The following is a 26264-nucleotide window of genomic DNA, read 5'->3' as shown; positions in this document are numbered from 1 at the left end:
TACATAGCACATATTCCACTTTTACTTTCTTCTCCAACACTTTGTTTTTGCATTATTTAAACCAAATTGAACATGTTTCATTTAATTGTCATTATTACAAATACATTTGTAAAAAAATTGCCCGATTTAATCGGTATCTGCTTTTTTGGTCCTCCAATAATCTGTATCGGCATTGAAAAATCATAATCGGTCGACCTCTAGTCAGGATGCTCTCAATGGTGCAGCTGTAGAACCTTTTTGAGGATCTGAGGACCCATGCCATATCTTTTCAGTCCACCTGTGGGGGAATAGGCATTGTCATGCCCTCCATGATTGTCTTGGTGTGTTTGGACCATGATAGTTTGTTGGTGATGTTGACACCAAGGAACTTGAAGCTCTCAACCTGCTCCACTACAGCCCCGTCAATGAGAATGGGGGCGAACAGCTCCTTTGTCTTGATCACTTTGAGGGACAGGTTGTTATCCTGGCAACACACTGCCAGCTCTCTGAACTCCTCCCTGTAGGCCGTCTCATCGTTGTTGGTGATCAGGCCTACCACTGTTGTGTCATTGGAAAACTTAATGATGGTGTTGGAGTCGTGCTTGGCCATGCAGTCATGTGTGAACAGGAGGGGACTGAGTACGAACCCTTGAGGGGACCCAGTGTTGATTATCATTTTGACAGATGTGTTGTTACCTACCCTTACCACCTGGGGGCCCGTCAGGAAGTCCAGGATTCAGTTACAGAGGGAGGTGTTTAGCCCCAGCACCGTTAGCTTAGTGATGAGCATTGAGGGCACTATGGTGTTGAATGCTGAGTTGAAGTCAATGAATAGTGTTCTCACATAGATGTTCCTTTTGTCCAGGTGGGAAAGGGCAGTGTGGAGTGCAATAGAGTGCTTCATCTGTGGATCTGTTGGGTGCGGTATGCAAATTGGAGTGGGAGTAGGGTTTCTGGGATAATGGTGTTGTGAGCCTTGACCAGCCTTTCAAAGCACTTCATGGCTACAGACGTGCGTGATACGGGTCGGTAGTCATTTAAGCAGGTTACCTTGGTGTTCTTGGGCACAGGGACTATGCTGGTCTGCTTGAAACATGTTGATATTAAAGACTTGGTCAGGGAGAGGTTGAAAATGTCAGTGAAGACACTTGCCAGTTGGTCAGTGCATGCTTGGAGTACGCGTCTTGGTAATCTATCTGGCTCTGCGGCCTTGTGAATGTTGACCTGTTGAAAGGTCTCCCTCACATCGGCTACGAAGAGCATGATCACAGTCATCTGGAACAGCTGCTACTCTCATGCATGCTTCAGTGTTGCTTGCCTCGAAGCGAGTATAGAAGTAATTTAGTTCTTCTGGTAGACTTGTGTCACTGGGCAGCTCACGGCTGTTCTTCTCTTTGTAGTCTGTAATAGTTTGCAGGCCCTGCCACATCCGAGGCGCGTTGGAGCTGGTGTAGTACAATTCAATCTTAGTCCTTTATTGATGTTTTGCCTGTTTGATGGTTTGTCTGAGGGCATAGCGGGATTTCTTATTTGTGTCCGGGTTAGTGTCCTGCTTCTTGAAAGCGACAGCTCTAGCCTTTAGCTCAGTGCGGATGTTGCCTGTAATCCATTGCTTCTGGTTGGGGTATGTACTAGAGGTCGACCGATTATGATTTTTCAACGCCGATACTGATTATTGGAGGATCAAAAAAGCCCATTCCGATTAATCGGATGATTTTTATTTATTTATTTGTAATAATGACAATTACAACAATACTGAATGAACACTTATTTTAACTTAATATAATACATCAATAAAATCAATTTAGCCTCAACTAAATAATGAAACATGTTCAATTTGGTTTAAATAATGCAAAAACAGTGTTGGAGAAGAAAGTAAAAGTGCAATATGTGCTATGTAAGAAAGCTAACGTTTCAGTTCCTTGCTCAGAACATGAGAACATATGAAAGCTGGTGGTTCCTTTCAGCATGAGTCTTCAATATTCCCAGGTAAGACGGTTTAGGTTGTAGTTATTATAGGAATTATAGGACTCTCTCTCTCTATATATCATGAATTTGTATTTCATTAACCTTTGACTATTGGATGTTCTTATAGGCACTTTAGTATTGCCAGTGTAACAGTATAGCTTCCGTCCCTCTCCTCGCTCCTCCCTGGGCTCGAACCAGCAACACAACCTCAACAGCCACCATCGAAGCAGCGTTACCCATGCAGAGCAAGGGGAACAACTACTGGAAGGCTCAGAGCGAGTGACTTTTGAAACGCAATGCTTGATGCACAACGAAGATCTGCTGGCAAAAAGCACGAAAGTGCTGTTTGAATGAATGTTTGCGCCTGCTTCTGCCTACCACCGCTCAGTCAGATACTTGTATGCTTGTATGCTCAGTCAGATTTATATGCAACGCTAGATAATATCTAGTAATATCTTCAACCATGTGTAGTTAACTAGTGATTATAATTGATTGTTTTTTCTAAGATACGTTTAATGCTAGCTAGCAACTTACCTTGGCTTACTGCATTCGCGTAAAAAGGCAGTCTCCTTGTGGAGTGCAACGAGAGAGAGGCAGGTCGTTATTGCGTTGGACTAGTTAATTGAAAGGTTGCAAGATTGGATCTCCCGAGCTGACAAGGTGAAAATCTGTCATTCTTCCCCTGAACGAGGCAGTTAACCCACCGTTCCTAGGCCTTCATTGAAAATAAGAATGTGTTCTTAACTGACTTGCCTAGTTAAATAAAGGTATAAAAAATAAAAAATAAATATTTTTTATATATAATAAAATTGGCGCCCAAAAATAGATTTCCTATTGTTATGAAAACTTGATATCAGCCCTAATTAATCGGCCATTCCGATTAATCGGTCGACCTCTAGTATGTACGTACGGTCACTGAGGGGACGGCGTCATCAAAGCACTTATTGATGAACCCAGTGACTGATGTGGTGTACTCCTCAATTCCATCGGAAAAGAATCCCAGAACATTTTCCATGCTAGCAAAACACTCCTGTAGCTTAGCATCTGCGTCATCTGACCACTTTCTTATTGAGCGAGTCACTGGTACTTCCTGTTTTAGTTTTTGCCTGTAAGCAAGAATCGGGAGGATGGAGTTTTGGTCAGATTTGCCAATTGTAGGGAGAGCTTTTGTACTCGTCTCTGTGCGGAGTGAAGGTGGTCGAGAGTTATTTTCCCCTCTGGTTGCACATGTAACAAATTAGATAAAGTGGATGTAAGTTTCCCTGCATTAAAGTCCCCGGGAAACTAGGAGCGCTGCCTCTGCATGAGCATTTACCTTTTTGCTTATGTCCTTATACAGCTAGTTGAGTGCCGTCTTAGTGCTGGTAAATTGACAGCTATGTAAAAAATATAGATAAGCTCTCTTGGTAAATAGTGTGGTCTACAGCTTATCATGAGATACTGGCTCTGCAGCCTTGTGAATGTTGACCTGTTTTAAAGGTCTTTCTCACATCAGACGATCAAAACCTCGAGACTTCCTTCGAGTTCATGCACCAGCTGTTATTTACAAATGGAGACACAGACCGCCACCCCTTGTGTTACAGAAGGCAGCTGTTCTATATTGCCAATGCATGGAAAACCCAGCCAGCTGTATGTTTTCCATTTCTTCGTTCAGCCACGACTCGTTTTTAATGTCCCGTTGGTAGGTTAGTTTTGATCGGAGCTCATCCATTTTATTATCCAATGATTGCACATTGTCGAATAGAACTGATGGTCGAGGCGGATAACCCACTCTCCGTTGGATTCTTACAAGACACCCCGACCTACATCCCTGATATCTGTCTCTTCTAGCAAATGACTGGGATTTTAGCTCAATTGGTTGGGAGCCTGTAAAACGACAGCCATCTCCTATGGTGCCATTCAATCATTAATCTATCTATATAAGTTCCCACAGTTTACCGTGCAAGTCAGAGCAAAAACCAAGCCATGAGGTCGCCGGAATTGTCTGTAGACCTCCGAGACAGGATTGAGGCACAAATCTGGGGAAGGGTACCAAAAAATGGCTGCAAGATTAAAGGTCCCCAAGAACACAGTGGCCTCCATCATTCTTAAATGGAAGAAGTTTAGAACCACCAAGACTCCAAGAGCTGGCTGCCCGGCCAAACTGAGCAATCAGGGGAGAAGGGCGTTGGTCAGAGTTCCTCTGTGTAGATGGGAGAACCTTCCAGAAGGATAACCCTCTCCACCAATCAGGCCTTTATGGTAGTGGCCAGACGGAAGCTACTCCTCAGTAAAAGGCACATGACAGCCCACTTGGAGTTTGCCAAAAGGCACCTGAAGACTCTCAGACCATGAGAAACAAGATTCTCTGGTGTGATGAAACCAAAATGGACACCTTTGGCCTGAATGCCAAGCATCACATCTGGAGGAAACCTGGCACCATCCCTACAGTGAAGCATGGTGGTGGCAGCATCATGCTGTGGGGATGTTTTTCAGGGACAGGGAGGCTAGTCAGGATCGAGGGAAAGATGAACGGAGCTAAGTACAGTGAGATCCTTGATGAAAATTTGCTCCAGAGCATTCAGGATTTCAGACTGGGGCGAAGGTTCATCTTCCAACAGGACAATGACCCTAAGCACACAGCCAAGACAACGCAGGAGTGGCTTCGTTCGGGGCAAGTCTCTGAATGTCCTTGAGTGGCCCAGCCAAAGCCTGGACTTGAACCAGATCGAACATCTCTGGAGAGACCTGAAAATATCAGTGTATCGATGCTCCCCATCTAACCTGACAGGTTGCCGAGAAGATTGGGATAAACTCCCCAAATACAGGTTTCCCAAACTTGTAGCGTCATACCCAAGAAGACTCAAGGCTGCCAAAAGTGCTTCAACGAAGGGTCTGAATACTGCTGTAAATGTGATGTTTAATTTAAAAAAAAATATATATATATATACTTTTTTTTCTACTTTTTTGTGCTCCCTTTTCTCCCCAGTTGTCGTGATATCCAATTGGAAGTTAGTCTTGTCCCTTCGCTGAAACTTGAAGGGTATCTATCAGTTTTCCCCCGCGAGGTATCCATTGCTAAAAGGTAGATCACTAAAGGCAAGTTCATACTTGTATGTCTGCAGATCCAAAATGTAGGCTTAGTTTCTGGTTTGTTATGGGATGTTTACAAAGCCATCTGCAGCTGCTGTCCGCGGGGGTCCCTCCTGCCCACCGTGCACATCCCCAAACATTTCTGACCCGTTATGTCTGTGGATGCGGCTTCATTGGAAAACAAGCCTCCATTCGAATAATGCATTATGCAAATCGACTGCCAGAGGATGGTCTAATATTTTAGAACGCAGTCAACGCCCCTGTTAGCTGTGTAGTGAGGCTTTGCTTTTCGCTGCTGGCATTTTGATGACCTGTAAATGGCTTCACAATCTTGGCAAATGCAACAGAAAGAGAAATGAAGTCCAAGTAATTTTAACTGCATTTGTGCTGCTGTCACTCAAAAGTGTAAAGCGGTTTCCTTTCCTTAGGTCCTGTCCTCCATGAGCATTAGGTTTAAATGCACAGGGCAGTCACATTTGTTATTCCTGTGTTTTGTATCATATTGTACAACAGTTGATGAAACTAACACTTTGTGATCAGTGTCATTTCCTGATAGTTGCTGGTTGAAAATACAATTTACTGAGGACCTTCTAATCAGCAGGTTTTGCATGGTGGAGTTTCAGCTTGCCTGGTAAGATCACCAGGTGGGAAATACATGAATAGAGCGATAATAAAGACTTCCAAACCTCTCTGCCTATAACAGCTAGTTTTCACTTTAGGGCTGGTGAATTTCCTGGGACCTCATGATATTATGACAATACTTTGGTGCCGATACAATGTGTATTGTGATTCGTTACTGTGATTTCACCATATTTCTGCTGCAGAGAGACAGAGCCATGAAGTTTTGATCGGTCATGAAATAAAAGTCCTGAAAACAAATGTGGCTCCCTGTTTAAAAAGAAGATGGAGAACAATCTATGAAGGAAAAATACAGCCAACTGGCGCAAAAATATTGCGATATTGTTGATACGATATATCGTCAAATAATATCCCGATAAGTAACTGTATATATTTTTCCACAATCACTACTATTCAATGAGATTCACCTAGTTTTCCCCAATGCAGAGTGAGATCATGTCAAAGCCTGGGGCTAAATTTAGCCAACCGCTTACCTAATCTTTGACCACCCAAGGCTCTGTGGCCTGTCCCGCCCTCATTGTACTTGTTCCCTAGGGCCCTCGAAGACGATCACACCAGCAAACATCATTAGCATCACTTGATCTGTTCCACTTCCAAAAAGTGACCTAACGTGCCCTTCTCCTCCAACACACACACACACACACACACACACACACACACACACACACACCCTTCTAACAAGGGTGGCTTAAGGTTCAAGGCACCCAGTCTTTGAATGACTCAATCATGTCCACGAGACATGTGACAGCTTTTTATCCTCCCCCTCCACGAAAGCTGCTTGCCGAAGATTAATTTCCTGGCAATTAATTACACTTCGGGGCCTCTGGGCTTTTGTCGTGGGAATTTCCTAGCCCCCCCCTCCTCCCCCCACAAAGACTTAAACTGAAAGTAATTTAGGCTGAGTCCGTGTCAAAAGGGCATGAGGTCCCTGTTCTACTTGTACCACACTGAGTTGTCTCCCTTTCCCACAATATTGGCCTGTATGTTAAGGCCTATATTTTAATGCTGTCTTGTTTTTATTCTGTCTTATTTATGCAGAATGCTACGCATTTACCAAATAGGGCTATCTTCTGTATACTTAACTTCTTTGGGGTAGGGGGCAGTATTGTGAATTTTGGATGAAAAGCGTGCCCAAATTAAGCTGCCTGCTCCTCAGCCATAAAAGCTAGAACATGCATATAATTAGTAGATTTTGATAGAAAACTCTGACGTTTCTAAAACTGTTTGAATGATGTCTGTGAGTATAACATGGCAGGCAAAAACCTGAGAAAAAAATCCAACCAGGAAGTGGGAAATCTGAGGTTTGTAGTTTTTGACCTCAGCCCCTATGGAATACACAGTGGGATATTGGTAATTTTGCACTTTGCACTTCCACTAAATGTCAACAATCTTTAGAAACTTGTTTGATGCTTCTACTCTAAAGGAGGGGCTCATAAGAGCTCTTTGAGTGAGTGGTCTGGCAGAGTGCCACAGGCTCAGTCTCGCTCGCTCGCGTGAAAGGTAGCTCTCGTTCCACTTCATTTCTGAAGACAAAGGAATTGTCCGGTTGGAACATTATTGAAGATTTATGTTAAAAACATCCCAAAGATTGATTCTATACATCGTTTGATGTGTTTCTACTAACTGTAACGAAGCTTTTTTGACTTTTCGTCTGAAACTAGTGAACGCGCTTTATGAATGGATTACTGGACTGAAGGCGCTAACAAAAGGAGCTATTTTGACATAAATTATGGACATTATCGAACAAAACAAACATTTATTGTGGCACTGGGATTCCTGGGAGTGCATTCTGATGAAGATCATCAAAGGTAAGTGAATATTTATAATGCTATTCTGATTAATGTTGACTCCACAACATGGTGGATATATGTATGGGCTCTGAGCGCTCTACTCAGATTATAGCATGGTGTGCTTTTTCGGTAAAGTTTATTTGAAATCTGACACACAGATGCATTAAGGAGAAGTGGATCTAAAATTCCATGCAATACACTTGTATCTTTTACCAATGTTTATTATGAGTATTTCCGTAAAATGTATGTGGCTCTCTGCAAAATCACCAGATGTTTTGGAACTACTGAACGTAACACGCCAATGTAAACTCAGATTTTTGGATATAAATATGAACTTTACCGAACAAAACATACATGTATTGTGTAACATGAACTCCTATGAGTGTCATCTGATGAAGATCATCAAAGGTTAGTGATTAATTTTAGCTATATTTCTGCTTTTGTATGACTCCTCTCTTTGGTTGGAAAATGGCTGAATGCTTTCTGTGACTAGTTGCTGACCTAACATATGATATGTTGTTCTTTTGCCGAAAAGCGTTTTTGAAATCGGACACTGTGGTTGGATTAACGAGAAGTTTATCTATAAAATGGTGTAAAATACTTCTATGTTTGAGGAATTTTAATTATGGGATTTCTGTTGTTTGGAATTTGGCGCCCTGCAATTTCACTGGCTGTTGAGAGGTGGGACGCTCACGTCCCGAACGGTCCCAGAGAGGTTAAAAAGGGAAATAATTCCACAAATTAAACTTTGAACAAGGCACACCTGTTAATGGAAATGCATTCCACGTGACTACCTCATGAAGCTAGATGAGAGAATGCCAAGAGTGTGCAAAGCTGTCATCAAGGCAAGGGGTGGCTACTTTGAAGAATCTAAAATCTATTTTGATTAGTTTAACCATTTTTCAGTTACATGATTCAATATGTGTTACTTTATAGTTTTGATGTCTTCACTATTATCCTACAATGTAGGAAATTGTACAAATAAAATCCCCTTGAATGAGTAGGTCTGTCCAAACTTTAGATGTGTGTGTGTGTGTGTGTGTGTGTGTGTGTGTGTGTGTGTGTGTGTTTTCAAGTGTCACAGCTGAGCAAAAGGTGGAGCAAGTGATTTATTAATGTTTATGAACTGAGGGTTGTGGGGGCGGGCTTAAAAATGTGATATTTTTACACCACATAAGGAGACTACGTTAGAGGTCAAAAATAAATGTCATTCAATTGGGCAACTAGCAAGAGACAGTTGGCTAGCGTTTCTTTTGTTGTTTGCAAAACATATGCCCACTCAATGGATGCAATTCATCATTCTACCAGGGCGGCCTACTTTCAAATCAAATTGTATTTGTCACATGCGCCGAATACAACCGGTGTTGACCTTACAGTGAAATGCTTACTTACAAGCCCTTAACCAACAATGCAGTTTTAAGAAAAAAAACGAAAACAAATAATGGAGCAGCAGTAAAATAACAATAGTGAGGCTATATACAGGGGGTACCGGTGCGGGGGAACCGGTTAGTCGAGGTAATTTAAAGTAATATGTACATGTCTGTAGAAGTAAAGTGACCATGCAAGGATAATAGCAGAGTAGCAGCAGCTTAAAAGGGGGGGGGGGGAATGTGAATAGTCTGGGTAGCCATTTGATTAGATGTTCAGGAGTCTTATGGCTTGGGGGTAGATGCTGTTTAGAAGCCTCTTGGACCTAGACTTGGCGCTCTGCTACTGCTTGCCATGCGGTAGCAGAGAGAACAGTCCTATGACTAGGGTGGCTGGAGTCTTTGATAATTTTTAGGGCATTCATTTGACATCGCCTGGTATAGAGGTCCTGGATGGAAGGAAGCTTGGCCCCAGTGATGTACTGGGCCGTACGCACTACCCTCTGTAGTGCCTTGCGGTCAGAGTCCGAGCAGTTGCCATACCAGGCAGTGATGCAACCCGTCGAGATGCTCTTGACGGTGCAGCTGTAGAACCTTTTTGAGGATCTGAGGACCCATGCCAATTCTTTTCAATCTCCTGAGAGGGAATAGGTTTTGTCGTGCCCTCTTTATGACTGTCTTGGTGTGCTTGGACCATGAAAGTTTGTTGGAACTTGAAGCTCTCAACCTTCTCCACTACAGCCCTGTCGTTGTGAATGGGGGCGTGCTCAGTCCTCCTTTTCCTGGAGTCCACAATCATCGCCTTTGTCTTGATCACTTTGAGGGGAGAGATTATTATACTTTTACCACCCGGCCAGGTCTCTGACCTCCTTCCTATAGGCTGTCTCGTCTTTGTCGTTGATCAGGCCTACCACTGTTGTGTCATCAGCAAACTTAATGATGGTGTTGGAGTAGTGCCTGGCTGTGCAGTCATGAGTGAACTGGGAGAACAGAAGGGGACTGAGCACACACCCCTGAGGGGCCCCCGTGTTGAGGATCAGCGTGGCGGATGTGTTGTTACCTACCCTTACTACCTGTGGGCGGCCCGCCAGGAAGTCCAGGATCCAGTTGCAGAGGGAGATGTTTAGTCCCAGGGTCCTTAGCTTAGTGATGAGCTTTGAGGGCACTATAATTTTGAACGCTGAGCTGTAGTCAATGAATAGCATTTTCACAAAGATGTGAAAGGGCAGTGTAGAGTGCAATAAAGAATGCATAATCTGTGGATCTTTTGGGGCGATATGCAAATTAGAGTGGGTGTAGGGTTTCTAGGATTATGATGTTGATGTGAGCCATGACCAGCCTTTCAGAGCACTTCATGGCTACAGACGTGAGTGCTACTGGTTGGTTGTCATTTAGGCAGGTTACCTTGGTGTTTTTGGGCACAGGGACTATGGTGCTCTGCTTGAAACGTGGGTATCACAGATTGACAGGGAGAGGTTGAAAATATCAGTGAAGACACCTGTCAATTGGTCAGCGCATGCTTGGAATACACATCCTGGTAATCAGTCTGGCCCTGCGGCCTTGTGAATGTTGACCTGTTTAAAGGTCTTGGAGCTGGTGTAGTACGATTCGATCTTAGTCCTGTATTGACGGGTCGTCTGAGGGCATAGCGGGATTTGTTATAAGCTTCCGGGTTAAGGTCCCCCTCCTTGAAAGCGGCAGCTCTACCCTTTAGCTCAGTGTGGATGTTGCCTGTTATCCATGGCTTCTGGTTGGGGTATGTATGTACAGTCACTGTGGGGACAACATCATTGATGCACTTATTGATGAAGCCAATGACTGATGTGGTGTATTCCTCAATGCCATCAGAATAATCCCTGAACATATTCCATTCTGTGCTAGCAAAACAGTCCTGTAGTTTAGCATCTGCTTCATCTCACCCCTTTTTTTTTTTTGACAGGGTCCCTGGTGCTTTGTGCTTTAAATTTTTGCTTGTAAGCAGGAATCAGGAGGATAGAATTATGGTCAGATTTGCCAAATGGAGGGTGAGGGAGAGCTTTGTACTCGCCTCTCTCTGTATGTGGAATAAAGGTGCTCTAGAGTTAAATATTATTATTTTTTTTTATTTTATTTTTTTATTTTTTTTCCTCCCCTCTGGTTGCACATTTAACTTGCTGGATTTAAGTTTCCCTGAATCAAAGTCCCCGGCCACTAGGTGCTCTGCCTCTGTATGAGCATTTTCCTCTTTGCTTATGGCCTTATACAGCTCAGTGAGTACGGTCTTTGTGCCAGCATCCGTTTGTGTAGGTAAATAGACAGCTACAAAGAATATAGATGCAAACTCTCTAGGTACAGTGCCTTGCAAAAGTATTCATCCCCCTTGGTGTTCTTCCAATTTTGTTGCATTACAACCTGTAATTTTAAATGGATTTCATATAATGGGCATACACAAAATTTTCCAAGTTGCTGAAGAGAAATTTAAAAAAGAACTTGTTTCAAAATGTAAAAAACTGAAAAGTGGTGCGTGCATAAGTACTCACACCCTTTGCTATGAAGCCCCTAAATAAGATTTGGTACAACCAATTACCTTCAGAAGTCATATAATTAGTTAGATTGCACCCATGTATCACATTAAGTATCCCATGATCTCAGTATATACAGTTGAAGTCGGAAGATTACATACACCTTAGCCAAATACATTTAAACTCAGTTTTTCACAATTCCTGACATTTAATCCTAATAAAATTCCCTGTCTTTATTTTAAGAATGTGAAATGTCAGAATAATAGTGGAGTGATTTTATTTCAGCTTTTATTTCTTTCATCACATTCCCAGTGGGTCAGAAGTTTACATACACTAAATTAGTATTTGGGAGCATTGCCTTTAAATTGTTTAATTTGGGTCAAACATTTTGGGTAGCCTTCCACAAGCTTCCCACAGTAAGTTGGGTGAATTTTGGCCCATTCTTTCTGACAGAGCTAGTGTAACTGAGTCAGGTTTGTGGGAAACCTTGCTCGCACACGCTTTTTCAGTTCTGCCCACAACTTTTCTATAGGATTGAGGTCAGGGCTTTGTGATTGTCACTCCAATACCTTGACTTTGTTGTCTTTAAGCCATTTTGCCACAACTTTGGAAGTATGCTTGGGGTCATTGTCCATTTGGAAGACCTATTTGCGACCAAGCTTAACTTCCTGACTGATGTCTTCAGATGTTGCTTCAATATATCCACATAAGTTTCCTCCCTCATGATGCCATCTATTTTGTGAAGTGCACCAGTCCCTCCTGCAGCAAAGCATGCCCACAACATGATGCTGCAACCCCCGTGATTCACGTTTGGGATGGTGTCCTTTGGCTTGCAAGCCTACCCCTTTTCCCTCCAAACATAACCATGGTCATTATGGCCAAACAGTTCTATTTTTGTTTCATCAGACCAGATGACATTTCTCCAAAAAGTACAATATTTGTGTACTTTGTGTCTCCATGTGCAGTTGCAAACCGTGGTCTGGCTTTTTTATGGTGGTTTTTGAGCAGTGACTTCTTCCTTGCTGAGTGGCCTTTCAGGTTATGTCGATAAAGGACTTGTTTTACTCTGGATATAGATATCTTTGTACACGTTTTTACTCCAGCATCTTCACAAGGTCCTGCTGTTGTTCCTGGATTGATTTGCACTTTTCTCGTACGTTCATCTCAAAGAGACAGAACACGTCTCCTTCCTGAGCGGTATGACGGCTGCGTGGTCACATGGTGTTTATACTTGCGTACAATTCTTTTGTACAGATGAACATGGTACCTTCAGGCATTTGGAATTTTTTTCTTTAGATTTTCCCATGTCAAGCAAATAGGCACTGAGTTTGAAGGTAGGCCTTGAAATACATCCACAGGTACACCTCCAATTGACTCAAATGATGTCAACTAGCCTATCAGAAGCTTCTAATGCTATGACATTTTCTGGAATTTTCCAAGCTGTTTAAAGGCAGTCAACTTAGTGTATGTAAACAATCCAAAATCTGTATTTTTGGACACCGATTCTGCAGAGGTTTTAATTTGTTTTTATTTTTAAAAACACCTTTTATATAATCTTTATTTAACTAGGCAAGTCAGTTAAGAACACATTCTTATTTTCAATGACGGCCTAGGAACGATGGGTTAACTGCCTCGTTCAGGGGCAGAACGACAGATTTTCACCTTGTCAGCTCGGGGGATCCAATCTTTCAACCTTACAGTTAACGAGTCCAACGCAATAACGACCTGCCTCTCTCTCGTTGCACTCCACAAGGAGACTGCCTGTAACTCGAATGCAGTAAGCCAAGGTAAGTTGCTAGCTAGCATTAAACTTATCTAATAAAAAACAATCAATCATAATCACTAGTCAAGTACACATGTTTGATATTACTAGACATTATCTAGCCAATTATGGCTAGTACCAATTATGCGTTACGTATAATCGGACTGAGCATACAAGTATCTAAGTATCTGACTGAGCAGTGGTAGGCAGAAGCAGGCGCGTAAACATTCATTCAAACAGCACTTTCGTGCGTTTTGCCAGCAGCTCTTCGTTTTGCGTCAAGCATTGCGCTGTTTATGACTTCAAGCATATCAACTCCCGTGATGAGGCTGGTGTAACCGAAGTGAAATGGCTGGCTAGTTAGCGCGCGCTAATAGTGTTTCAAACGCCACTCGCTCGCTCTGAGCCTTGGAGTGGTTGTTTCCCTTGCTCTGCATGGGTAACGCTGCTTCGAGGGTGGCTGTTGTCATTGTGTTCCTGGTTCGAGCCCAGGGAGGAGCTAGGAGAGGGATGGAAGCTATACTGTTACACTGGCAATACTAAAGTGCCTATAAGAACATCCAATAGTCAAAGGTTAATGAAATACAAATGGTATAAAGAGAGAGAGTCCTATAATAACTACAACTTAAACCGTCTTACCTGGAAATATTGAAGACTCATGTTAAAAGGAACCACCAGCTTTCATATGTTCTCATGTTCTGATCAAGGAACTTAAACGTTAGCTTTCTTACATAGCACATATTGCACTTTTACTTTCTTCTCCAACACTTTGTTTTTGCATTATTTAAACCAAATTGAACGTTTCATTATTTATTTGAGGCTAAATGTATTTTATTGATGTATTATATTAAGTTAAAATAAGTGTTCATTCAGTATTGTTGTAATTGTCATTATTACAAATAAATAAATATCATCCGATTTAATCGGAATCTGCTTTTTTGGTCCTCCAATAATCTGTATCGGCGTTGAAAAATCATAATCGGTCGACCTTTAGTCCGAACCCACTTGCCAAGACTATAGTTTGTTAACAAGAAATTTGTGGAGTGGTTGAAAAATGAATTTGAATGACTCCAACCTTCCGACTTCAACAGTACAGTCGACGCCATAAGTTTTGATTGACACAAATATACATTTTCACAAAGTCTGCCCCTCAGTTTGTATGATGGCAATTTGCATATACTCCAGAATGTTATGAAGTGATCAGATTAATTGCAATTATTTGCAAAGTCCCTCTTTGCCATGCAAATGAACTGAATCCCCCAAAAAACATTTCCACTGTATTTCAGCCCTGCCACAACAGGACCAGCTGACATCATGTCAGTGATTCGCTCGCTCACACAGGTGTGTGTTGACAAGGCTGGAGATTACTCTGTCACACTGAGTTCGAATACCAGACTTGTAGCTTCAAACAGAGGGTTGTGCTTGGAATCATTGTTCTTCCTCTGTCAACCATGGTTACCTGCAAGGAAACATGTGTCGTCATCATTGCTTTGCACAAAAATGGCTTCACAGGCAAGGATATTGCTGCCAGTAAGATTGCACCTAAATCAATCATTTATTGGGATCGTCAAGAACTTCAAGGAGAGCGGTTCAATTGTTGTGAAGAAGGCTTTAGGGCGCCCAAGAAAGTCCAGCAAGCACCAGGACCGTCTCCTAAAGTTGATTCAGCTGTGGGGCCTGGGAACCACCAGTACAGAGCTTGCTCAGGAACGGCAGCAGGCAGGTGTGAGTGCATCTGCACGCACAGTGAGGTGAAGACTTTTGAAGGATGGCCTGGTGTCAAGAAGGGCAGCAAAGAATCCACTTCTCTCCAGGAAAAAAATCAGGACAAGACTGATATTCTGCACAGGGTACAAGGATTGGACTGCTAAGGACTGGAGTAAAGTCATTTTCTCTGACGAATCCCCTGTCCGGTTGTTTGGGGCATCCGGAAAAAACCTTGTCCGGAGAAGACAAGGTGAGCGCTACTATCAGTCCTGTGTCATGCCAACAGTAAAGCATCCTGAGACCATTCATGTGCTAGGTTGCTTCTCAGCCAAGGGAGTGGGCTCACTCACAATTTTGCCTAGGAACACAGCCATGAATTAAGAATGGTACCAACACATCCTCCAAGAGCAACCTCTCCCAACCATCCAGGAACAGTTTGGTGACTCTCCTTGCCACAAGGCAAACGTGATAACTAAGTGGCTCGTGGAACAAAACATCAATATTTTGTGTCCATGGCCAGGATACTCCCCAGACTTAATCCCATTGAGAACTTGTGGTCAATCCTCAAGAGGCAGGTGGACAAACAAAAACCCACAAATTCTGACAAACTCCAAGCATTGATTATGCAAGAATAGGCTGCCATCAGTCAGGATGTGGCCCAGAAGTTAATTGACAGCATGCCAGGGCGGATTGCAGAGATCTTGAAAAAGAAGGGTCAACACTGCAAATATTGACTCTTTGCATCAACTTCATGTAATGGTCAAAAAGCCTTTTGACACTTATGAAATACTTGTTACTATGGAATACTGAAGTATAATTACATCTGACAAAAAGACACTTAAGCAGCACACTTTGTGGAAATTTATATTTGTCATTCTCAAGACTGGTCACATCTGAATATACCAGTTCCCGAAAGGCATCAGTCTGCAACACCACTAAGCAAGCGGCTCCATGAAGACCAAGGATCTCTCCAAACAGGTCAGAGACAATGTTGTGGAGAAGTACAGATCAGGGTTGAGTTATAAAAAAATATACGAAACTTTGAACATCCCACGTAGTCCCATTTTTTTAAATCCATAAATAAATTGAAAGAATATGGCACCACAACCTGCCAAGAGAGGGTCGCCCACTAAAACTCACGGACCAGGCAAGGAGGGCATTAATCGGAGAGGCAACAAAGAGACCAAAGATAACCCTGAATGAACTGCAAAGCTCCACAGAGGATATTGGAGTATCTGTTCATAGGACCACTTTAAGCTGAACACTCCATAGAGCTGTGCTTTACAGGAGAGTGACCAGAAAAAAGCCATTGCTAAAAGAAAAAAATAAGCAAACCATCCTGTGGGGATGTTTTTCTTCAACAGAGACTGGGAAACTGGTCAGAATTGAAGGATGGCTCTAAATACAGGGAAATTCTTGAGGAAAACTTGTTTTAGTATTTGAGACTGGGACGGAGGTTCACCTTCCAGCAGAACAATGACCCTAATCATACTACTAAAGCAACACTTGAGTGGTTTAAGGGGAAACATTTAAATGTCTTGGAATGACCTAGTCAAAGCCCAGACCTCAATCCAATTGAGATTCTGTGGTATGACTTAAAGATTGCTGTACACCAGCCGAACCCATCCAACTTGAAGGAGCTGGAGCAGTTTTTGCCTTGAAGAATGGGCAACAATGCCAGTGGCTAGATGTGCCAAGCTTAAAGAGAGACCAGAGACATGCAGCTGTAATTGCTGCAAAAGGTGGCCTCAAAGTATTGACTTTGGGGGGGTGAATAGTTATGCACGCTCAAGTTTTCCGTTTTTTTGTCATTTCTTGTTTGTTTCACAAGAGAAAATATTTTTCATCTTCAAAGTGATAGGCATGTTGTGTAAATCCAATGATATAAACTCCCGAAAAATACATTTTAATTCCAGGTTGTACGGCAGTAAAATAGGAAAAATGCCAAGGGGGTGAATACTTTCGCAAGCCACTGTAGATAGTGTGGTCTACACCTTATCATGAGATATTCTACCCTACACAAGCAAAACCTCAAGACTTCCTTAGATACCGTGCACTAGTTGTTTACAAATATACAGTGGGGCAAAAATGTATTTAGTCAGCCACCAATTGTGCAAGTTCTCCCACTTGAAAATTACAGGACTCTCATCTTTTTATCATAGGTAGTACACTTCAACTATGACAGACAAAATGAGAAAAAAAATCCAGAAAATCACATTGTAGGATTTTTAATGAATTTATTTTCAAATTATGGTGGAAAATAAGTATTTGGTCAATAACAAAAGTTTATCTCAATACTTTGTTATATACCCTTTGTTGGCAATGACAGAGCTCAAACATTTTCTGTAAGTCTTCACAAGGTTTTCACACACTTGCTGGTATTTTGGCCCATTCCTCCATGCAGTTCTCCTCTAGAGCAGTGATGTTTTGGGGCTGTTGCTGGGCAACACATACTTTCAACTCCCTCCAAAGAGTTTCTATGGGGTTGAGATCTGGAGACTGGCTAGGCCACTCCAGGACCTTGAAATGCTTCTTACGAAGCCACTCCTTCATGTGATAAATAATCTACATAATGAAGTAATAACTTGGTCAATTTTTATTTTATTTATCACAGCCATATAACCTAGAATGAAAATAGCATTGCTACAATATTTTTTTTCGCTGGCCTAAAGTTGGCCACTGATTTGAATGATTGACTGGCCCGGAGGGTTTCCAGAAACTCCCCTGGCTGGCAGGCAGCCCTGTATGTCAAGCCCTGCCTATTTTTTCAGGGCTTCAGCCCCATCTTACCCTATTGAAAATGAATAATCAAAATGGAAGTGTACTTAATAGCTAAGGTATTGAATGTTGCCAGGCAGAAAGCAAGCAAATATGCTGACCATACACGCCAACAGTGGTAGGCATTGTTGATAAATGTTATTTGCCTGTCTGTCCCATTGACGTAAAGTTTCGAAACAATAGTTTTGAAAAAACACAATTCTAACCATTTTGGTCTGACATTGTCTCTGAACTGCTGTGTCTCTTCAGCGAGCGAGAATTTTTTTTTTTTTTGTCGCTTTAAAGGTCACGACATCTCCTTTTGCTCAGACATGTTGTTGTGACTATTTCAGGCGGTGATTTTGAGATGAATTGACTGGATTTCAGTCTTTCTCATCCTGAAAGGGTAGCCAGAGTTCAAAGCATTCACTCAACCCATACAATCTCACTGTTGCTTTTAGTAACACTTGCGCAAAGAACGTTTGTATTGTTTGTTTGCTGGAGAAAACAAGGTCGTGTTCATTAGGGCTTGCAATGGAAAATGTTTTAACGTTTTGCAACCAAACAAAAATAAGCATTTCTTAGCTGGTTTTCCTCTGTTTGGTGCCTAATGAATAATCCAGGGTGCCAGTTGTGCTGAGCGTTGACTGGCAGGTGAGGGGTTAGTTTTGCATAGACAATGAGTTTTAATTGAAAGAACTCTGTTTGCATAGTCTGGCAATTCATGTCACAACAAAAAGATCAGGCATTGTGGTCCTTTACATCCAGTGACTAAAAGAGCCCTAAGTGAAACTAAACCAGGTTTCTTTTGAATGTGTTGTGGCTCATGTCAACGGTGTTACCAAAGAGAAATGCGTCAACGGGGTAACCAAAGAGAAACATGCTAGTTTGAACTGGATTATGTTAATTTGGGAGTGAACACTACTGCCATCCATTGGCTAAATGGTCTGTTCAATTCAATAAACATTCTGTCTTGGAGTGTATCAATGAATAACATTGTAACCTCTACCCCCTCTTTTACCCACAGAAGTTAAGGAGCTGGTCCTGGATGTTGAGGAGGTCATCGTGCCCCTGTTGTCCAGCCCTGTGCCCAGCCCCAGGGACGACAGACCCCTTTCTCCACTATTCCAGCGCTCTGTGTCGGAGGACTCAGCAGGATCCTCTGCCTCGGCCTTGGAGCACGCCAAAATCCGGTAAGGAGGGGCAGTGTGGTTGGAGTAGAGGGGGGTACAAAGTGATATAGAGGTGTCTGTATGCAAGATGGACAGAATAAGGTAGAGCAGGGTAGAAAAAAAGCAAAATTAGATTCCAATAAGAGGCAAAGAGAGTAAGACTGAAATTCTAGCCATTCTCAGAGAGAGTGTGAGGGAGAGGGTCACACTAGCGAGAAGGAGAGACTATCAAATAGAAGCCATTAGAGAGCGAGAAAATGACTGTTTCAGACATGGTGTGTGTGAGGCGGTGGCGAGTGAGAACTGTGTGTGTGGTTAACAGTGGCTGGGTATCGAGGCGTGTGTGTATGAGTGTTTGTGCACCCTATAAAACTAGTCTGAGTAGAGCGGGAGGTAGAGTGTGTGTTGAGAGAGCGAGAAACAAGCAAAGAAAATAGGGTATTTTTCAGGGAGAGGGTGGGAGGTGGGGAGGGAGGAGGATGTGTGCTTGCACGCTCGAGTGAGCCACCGCGGTGAGGAGAGAGGACGTGGAAGGGGGAAGCGTGCAGGGAAGGTAAGCGAGGGAGGTAGAGAGGCTGGTGGGGGGAGGGGAACGAGCAGCAAAAATAATTGAGTGCCGGGGATTGTGGGTAGTGGGGAAAAGCAGGCTGGGTAAAGAGGTCTCAGGGCCCTCGGCGGTAACCTGGCAGCTTGCAGACTGCAGGGCTGCTACTGTAATTAGTAAAGGGAGGGGGTGGGGGAGAGATGGGAAAGGGGTGGGCTTTTTCTTTCTAGTCCCAATTAGCAGAGATTGTGCTCCCGCTAATGTACAGCACAGAGGCCCCGGCAACATGTGGAGGGAGGCAGGAAGTCACACGCATGTACTCACATGCATACTTTTTAGCTGCTGACAAAAAAAGGCTCTGGGTGTGTTTGGTACCTGAGCACTTCAGATGGCTCTACTATACTATGAAACTGCATGGTGGTGCTGAAAATAAATTAATAGGTGACTGTAATGAAGACTGAATTCTACACTGTTAAACAGTTAACCTATACTGAGAAAAATATAAACGCAACATGTAAAGTGTTCGTCCCATGTTTCATGAGCTGGAATTAAAGATCCCAGAAATGTTCCATATGCACAAAACGCTTATTTGTCAAAAATGTTGTGCACAAATGTGTTTACATCCCTGTTAGTGAGCATTTCTCATTTGCCAAGATAATCCATCCACCTGACAGGTGTGGCATATCAAGAAGCTGATTAAACAGCATATTCATATCACAGGTGCACCTTGTGCTGGGGACAATAAATGGCCACTCTAAAAGGTGTAGTTTTGTCATACAACACAATGCCACAGATGTCTCAAGCTTTGAGGGAGCTTGCAATTGGCATGCTGACTGCAAGAATGTCCACCAGAGCTGTTGCCAGATAATTGAATGTTCATTTCTCTACCATAAGCCATCTCCAACATCGTTTTAGATAATTAGGCCGTACATACAACCGCAGACCACGTGTAACCACTCCAGCCCAGGACCTCCACATCTGGCTTCTTCACCTGCAGCATCGTCTGAGACCAGACAGCTGATTAAACTCAAAAGTATTTCTGTCTTTAATCAAGCACTTTTGTCGCGAAAACGTATTCTGATTGGCTGGGCCTGGCTCCCAAGTGGGTGGGCTTATGCCCTCTCAGGCCCACCCATGGCTGCGCAACCTGCATAGTCATGTGAAATCCATAGATTAGGGCATAATTTATTTATTTCAGTTGACTGATTTCCTTATATGAGCTGTAGAATTGTTGAAATTGTTACGTGTTGCGGTTTATATATTTGTTCAGTATAAATGAAATCCATCTGACATGACCCTTTTATTCTAACTGCCTACTAGGGCCATGTCGGTGTCTGTGTGTCTGTGTGTCTGTGTGTGTTCAGCACTATGCACAAGCAGCCAATCCCTTAATACCCGACTCAAAAATGTTGCTGTCGATCAATGGGTTAGGCAGCTTTGTGGATTCTGTTAGACGGCTTCTTGGATTTGGAATAAAATGCAGCATTCTCAGGGGACATCATTACCAACCTGGTTTTTCCAAAACAAATATCTTAAATATTTACTGTATCCCTGATACCTTTTTTGATTATTTTTGTTGTTGTTGTAGCTGTCAGCATTTACCTCCATGTTGGAAGTGTATCAGATTGAAAGCAATATGGCTGCGCAGGTCTCTGTATGGATGTTGTCAAACGATACTGTCTTATAGGTGTTTTTAACCAATGTTGGTATGTAGATGGAGCTTGATTTCAGCGCAGTGTTTCTCAACCATTAGGTCTGTTTAGGCGGGATGACCCCCCCCCCCCCCCCCCCACCCTCCCTGAGTTTTTATTTTATTTGTATTATTATTAACCTATCCACCACCCCCCCTCTTCGGAGGACATATCTTTTTAGTTTTTTTTTACAGCCTTTCTGCTACATATATATCCATGTTACATACCCATTTTACATACCCATGTTACATACCCATTTTATGTACATTTTATGTACAGCACAAACCTGTTTCATAACCCCTGTTTCTCCCATGTTTCCTCAGTGAAAAGCTGTGTGCCTTCTGCTACAGTGGGGAGAAGAGTTTCCTGGGCCAGGGCGACCTGATGGTGTTCGGCCCCACGCCCGGCTACGTGCCGCTGCACATCCGCAACCGCCGCGGAAGCTCGGAGAAAGACGACGACTACCACGAGGACGACTTCCAAGACGACGACCAAGACACCAAGAGCCCGGGGCAGCGCGACAGCGGGAGGGGACTTAAAAAGTAAGTTGCCTTAAATATTGACATCTTGGGTAACTCAGAGTTGTTTGGTTGGTTTACAATGGCCATTCAGCTAGCAGTGGCAAATTCACACTTGCGATTTCATTGTGATGGTGGTGTTTATGATATATTAACTTGGCAATGTCGATTATTTTAGCGGTATTGAGTCTCTTGAAGTCATGTTGAATCTCTCAAGTTCCCATTCACCAGTATTGACCCAAGAGTAGCACGTTTTTGGGGGAAATGGTGTCAGTACGTTCTATCTAGTCTAGGATGTCATTGGGCCCTAGACACGTCTTCATTTTAAGCTGCGAGGGGAACAGAAATGGCTGCTTGACTCTGTAGACCTAATGACTGTTTTTGGGCTACTGAGACTCTTTGATTTCACCATTGGCATTGATTTTGCTGGAGAGAAAATGACAGCTGAAATTATACCTGGGAAAGTGGGTCTACTTTTCTCCAGAATTGAGTGGGATGGTTGGGGGTAGACGCACACATGTTGGCTGCTGTCCAATGTTACCAGGATGTGCTGTGTAATAACCTTGAAGACCTTTGAACCCTGGTAAGTGGTCAAAGCTAAACTGGCAGACGTCTAATTACAGTGCCTTCGGAAAGTATTCAGATCCCTTGACTTTTCCACATTTTGTTACATTTAATCAATTTTAGAATAAGGCTATAATGTATTTTTTCTATCTATACCCAATACCCCATAATGACAAAGCAAAAACAGGTTTTCAGAAATGTTATTTAATTTATTACAAATAAACTGAAATTACACATTTACATAAGTATTCAGACCCTTTACTAAGTACTTTGAAGCACCTTTTGGCAGCGATTACGGCATCGAGTCTTCTTGGGTATGACTCTACAAGCTTGCCACACCCGTGTTTGGGGAGTTTCTCCCATGCTTCTCTGCAGATCCTCTCAAACTCTGTCAGGTTTGATGGGGATCGTTGCTGCACAGCTATTTTCAGGTCTCCAGAGATTTCAAACAAAAATCTACTAACATTTTATTGGTCACATATTTAGCAGATGTTATTGCGGGTGTAGCGAAATGCTTGTGTTCCTAGCTCCAACAGTGCAGGAGTATCTAACAATGCACACATCTAAAAGAATGGAATTAAGAAATGTATAAATTAGATCAAGCAATGTCGTAGTTGCATTGACTAGAATATAGTATATACATATGAGATGAGTAAAGCAGTATGTAAAAATTATTAAAGTGGCCAGTGATTCCAAGTCAATGTATATAGGGCAGCAGCCTCTAAGGTGCAGGGTTGCGTAACTGGGTGGAAGCTGGATAGTGATGGCTATTTAACAGTCTGATGGCCTTGAGAAGGAAGCTGTTTTCCAGTCTTGGTCCCAGCTTTGATCCACCAGTACTGACCTTGCCTTCTGGATGAACAGGCCATGGCTTGGGTGGTCGATGTCCTTGATGATTTTCCTGTGACATCGGGTGCTGTAGGTGTCCTGGAGGGCAGGTAGTTTACCCCCGGCGATGCGTTGGGCAGACCACACCACCTCTGGAGAGCCCTGTGGTTGCGGGCAGCGCAGGTGCCGTACCAGGTGGGGACACAGCTAGACAGGATGCTCTCAATTGTGCGTCTGTAAAAGTTTTAGGGGCCAAGACAAATTTATTCAGCCTCCTGAGGTTGAAGAGGTGCTGTTGCACCTTTTTCACCATTGTCTCTGTTGGTGGACCATTTCAGATCGTCAGTGATGTGTACGCAGAGAAACTTGAAGTGTTCCACCTTCTCCACTGCGGTCCCATTGATGTGACTTAAGGGTGTGCTGTTTCCTCTGCTGTTTCCTGAAGTCCACAATCATCTCCTTTGTTTTGTTGACGTTGAGTGAGGTTATTTTCGTGGCACCACTGTCCCAGGGCCCTCCCATCCTCCCTGTAGGCTGTCTTGTCATTGTTGGTAATCAGGCCTACTACTGTTGTCGCCTGCAAACTTGATGATTGAGTTGGAGGTGAGCGTGGCCACGCAGTCATGGGTGAACAGGGAGTACAGGTGGGGGCTGAGCACGCGTGGGGCCCCTGTGTTGAGGATCAGTGAAGTGGTGTTTCCTACCTTCACCACCTGGGGGCAGCCCTTCAGGACCCAGTTGCACATGGTGGGGTTCAGACCCAGGGCCCCAAGCTTAATGATGAGCTTGGATAGTACTATGGTGTGGATGCTGAGCTATAGTCAATGAACAGCATTCTTACTTGGGTATTCCTCCAGATAGGAAAGGGCAGTGTGCAGTGCGATGGCGATTGCAAACTCTTTGCACACTGTTACACTTGGTCACCTCCCTGACGAAGGTCCTTCTCCCCCGATTGCTCAGTTTGCCCAGGCGGCCAGCTCTAGGAAGAGTCTTGATGGTTACAAACTTCTTCCATTTAAGAATGATGGAGGCCACTTGGGGGCCTTCAATGCTGCAGAAATGTTTTTGTACACTTCCCCAGATCTGTGCCTCGACACAATCCTGTCTCGGAGCTCCACGGAAAATGATTTCGACCTCATGGCTTGGTTTTTGCACTGTCAACTGTGGGACATTTTTATATGGATGTATGTGCCTTTCCAAATGATGTCCGAACAATTGATTTTACCACAGGTGGACTCCAAGTTGTAGAAACATCTCAAGGATGTTCAATGGAAACAGGATGCACCTGAGCTCAATTTCAAGTCTCATAGCAAAATGCCTGAATACTTATGTAAATATATTTTTTATTATTAAAATAATTCCTCAGCAATCTACACAAATGACCCCATAATGACAGTGAGAACAGGTTTTTCAAAACGTTTGCAAATGTATGTATGTGTATATATATGTATGTATAGATATGTATGTGTGTGTGTGTGTGTGTGTGTACATATATATATATATATATATATATATATATAAAAAATCTAAATATATTTGAGGTTCTTCAAAGTAGCCATCCTTTGCATTGATGACATCTTTGCACACTTGGCAACCTCTCAACCAGCTTCCCATGGAACACTGCAGAATGCATCTTGTATGCTACAAGGCACTATATATATATATATATATATATATATATATATATATATATATATATATATATATATATATATATATATATATATATATATATATATATATATATATATATATATACTGATCAAAAAAATAAAGGGAACACTAAAATAACACATCCTAGATCTGAATGAATGAAATATTCTTATTAAATACTTTTTTCTTTACATAGTAGAAAGTGCTGACAACACAATCACACAAAAATTATCAATGGAAATCTAATTTATCAACCCATGGAGGTCTGGATTTGGAGTCACACTCAAAATTAAAGTGGAAAACCACACTACAGGCTGATCCAACTTTGATGTAATGTCCTTAAAACAAGTCAAAATAAGGCTCAGTAGTGTGTGTGGCGCAATTATTAGAAAATGGAAGAAGTTCAAGATGATGGTCAATCACCCTCGGTCTGGGGCTCCATGCAAGATCTCACCTTGTGGGGCATCAATGATCATGAGGAAGGTGAGGGATCAGCCCAGAACTACATGGCAGGACCTGGTCAATGACTTGAAGAGAGCTGGGACCATAGTCTCAAAGAAAACCATTAGTAACACATTACGCTGTCATGGATTAAAATCCCGCAGCGCACGCAAGTTCCCCCTGCTCAAGCCAGCGCATGTCCAGGCCCGTCTGAAGTTTGCCAATGACCATCTGGATGATCCAGAGGAGGAATGGGAGAAGGTGATGTGGTCTGATGAGACAAAAATAGAGCTTTTGGTCTAAACTCCACTCGCAGTGTTTGGAGGAAGAAGGATGAGTACAACCCCAAGAACACCTTCCCAACTGTGAAGCATGGAGGTGGAAACATTATTCTTTTGGGATGCTTTTCTGTAAAGGGGACAGGATGACTGCACCGTATTGAGGGGAGGATGGATGGGGCCATGAATCGCGAGATCTTGGCCAACAACCTCCTTCCCTCAGTAAGAGCATTGAAGATGGGTCGTGGCTGGGTCTTCCAGCATGACCACGACCCAAAACACACAGCCAGGGCAACTAAGGAGTGGCTCCGTAAGAAGCATCTCAAGGTCCTGGAGTGGCCTAGCCAGTCTCCAGACCTGAACCCAATAGGAAATCTTTGGAGGGAGCTGAAAGTCCGTATTGCCCAGCAACAGCCCCAAAACCTGAAGGATCTGGAGAAGGTCTGTATGGAGGAGTGGGCCAAAATCCCTGCTGCAGTGTGTGCAAACCTGGTCAAGAACTACAGGGAACGTATGATCTCTGTAATTGCAAACAAAGGTTTCTGTTCTGCTTTTCTGATGTATCAAATACTTATGTCATGCAATAAAATGCAAATTAATTACTTAAAAATCATACAATGTTGTTTTCTGGATTTTTAGATTCCGTCTCTCACAGTTGAAGTGTACCTATGATAAAATTTACAGACCTCTACATGCTTTGTAAGTAGGACACACTGCAGATTTTGCAGGTTATCAAATACTTGTTCTCCCCACTATAAATGCTTGAATTCAAGTAAGACATCTCTCGACATGAACTGTTCAGAGGAGACAGGCCTTCTTGGTCAAATTGCTGCAAAGAATACACTACTAAAGGACTCCAATAAGAATAAGAGACTTGCTTGGGCCAAGAAACATGAGCAATGTACATTAGACTGGTGGAAATCTGTCCTTTGGTCTGATGATCCCAAATTTGAGATTTTTGCTTCCAACTGTGCTGTCTTTGTGAGACTCAGTTGGTGAACGGATAATACCCACATGTGTGGTTCCCAACGTG

At 42.8% G+C, this 26264-nt stretch overlaps 1 protein-coding gene across 6 annotated transcripts in view; it reads left to right on the top strand.

The window, feature by feature from the left end:
• The window catches only part of LOC139420219 (histone-lysine N-methyltransferase 2C-like), a 229913-nt gene that overhangs the window by 41039 nt on the left and 162610 nt on the right, over positions 1-26264 (top strand). For all 6 annotated transcript variants that reach the window (XM_071170069.1, XM_071170068.1, XM_071170066.1 and 3 more), the window contains exons 4-5: positions 18570-18735; positions 21273-21491. In XM_071170069.1, coding sequence (XP_071026170.1) covers positions 18570-18735; positions 21273-21491 — 385 coding nt within the window. The remainder of the gene's footprint in view (positions 1-18569; positions 18736-21272; positions 21492-26264) is intronic.

The sequence above is a fragment of the Oncorhynchus clarkii genome, chromosome 11, assembly GCF_045791955.1.
Source record: "Oncorhynchus clarkii lewisi isolate Uvic-CL-2024 chromosome 11, UVic_Ocla_1.0, whole genome shotgun sequence".
Classification (NCBI taxonomy): Eukaryota; Metazoa; Chordata; class Actinopteri; order Salmoniformes; family Salmonidae; genus Oncorhynchus; species Oncorhynchus clarkii.
The sequence above is the reverse complement of the archived record's forward strand: the minus strand, read 5'-3'. Positions and strand labels throughout refer to the sequence as shown.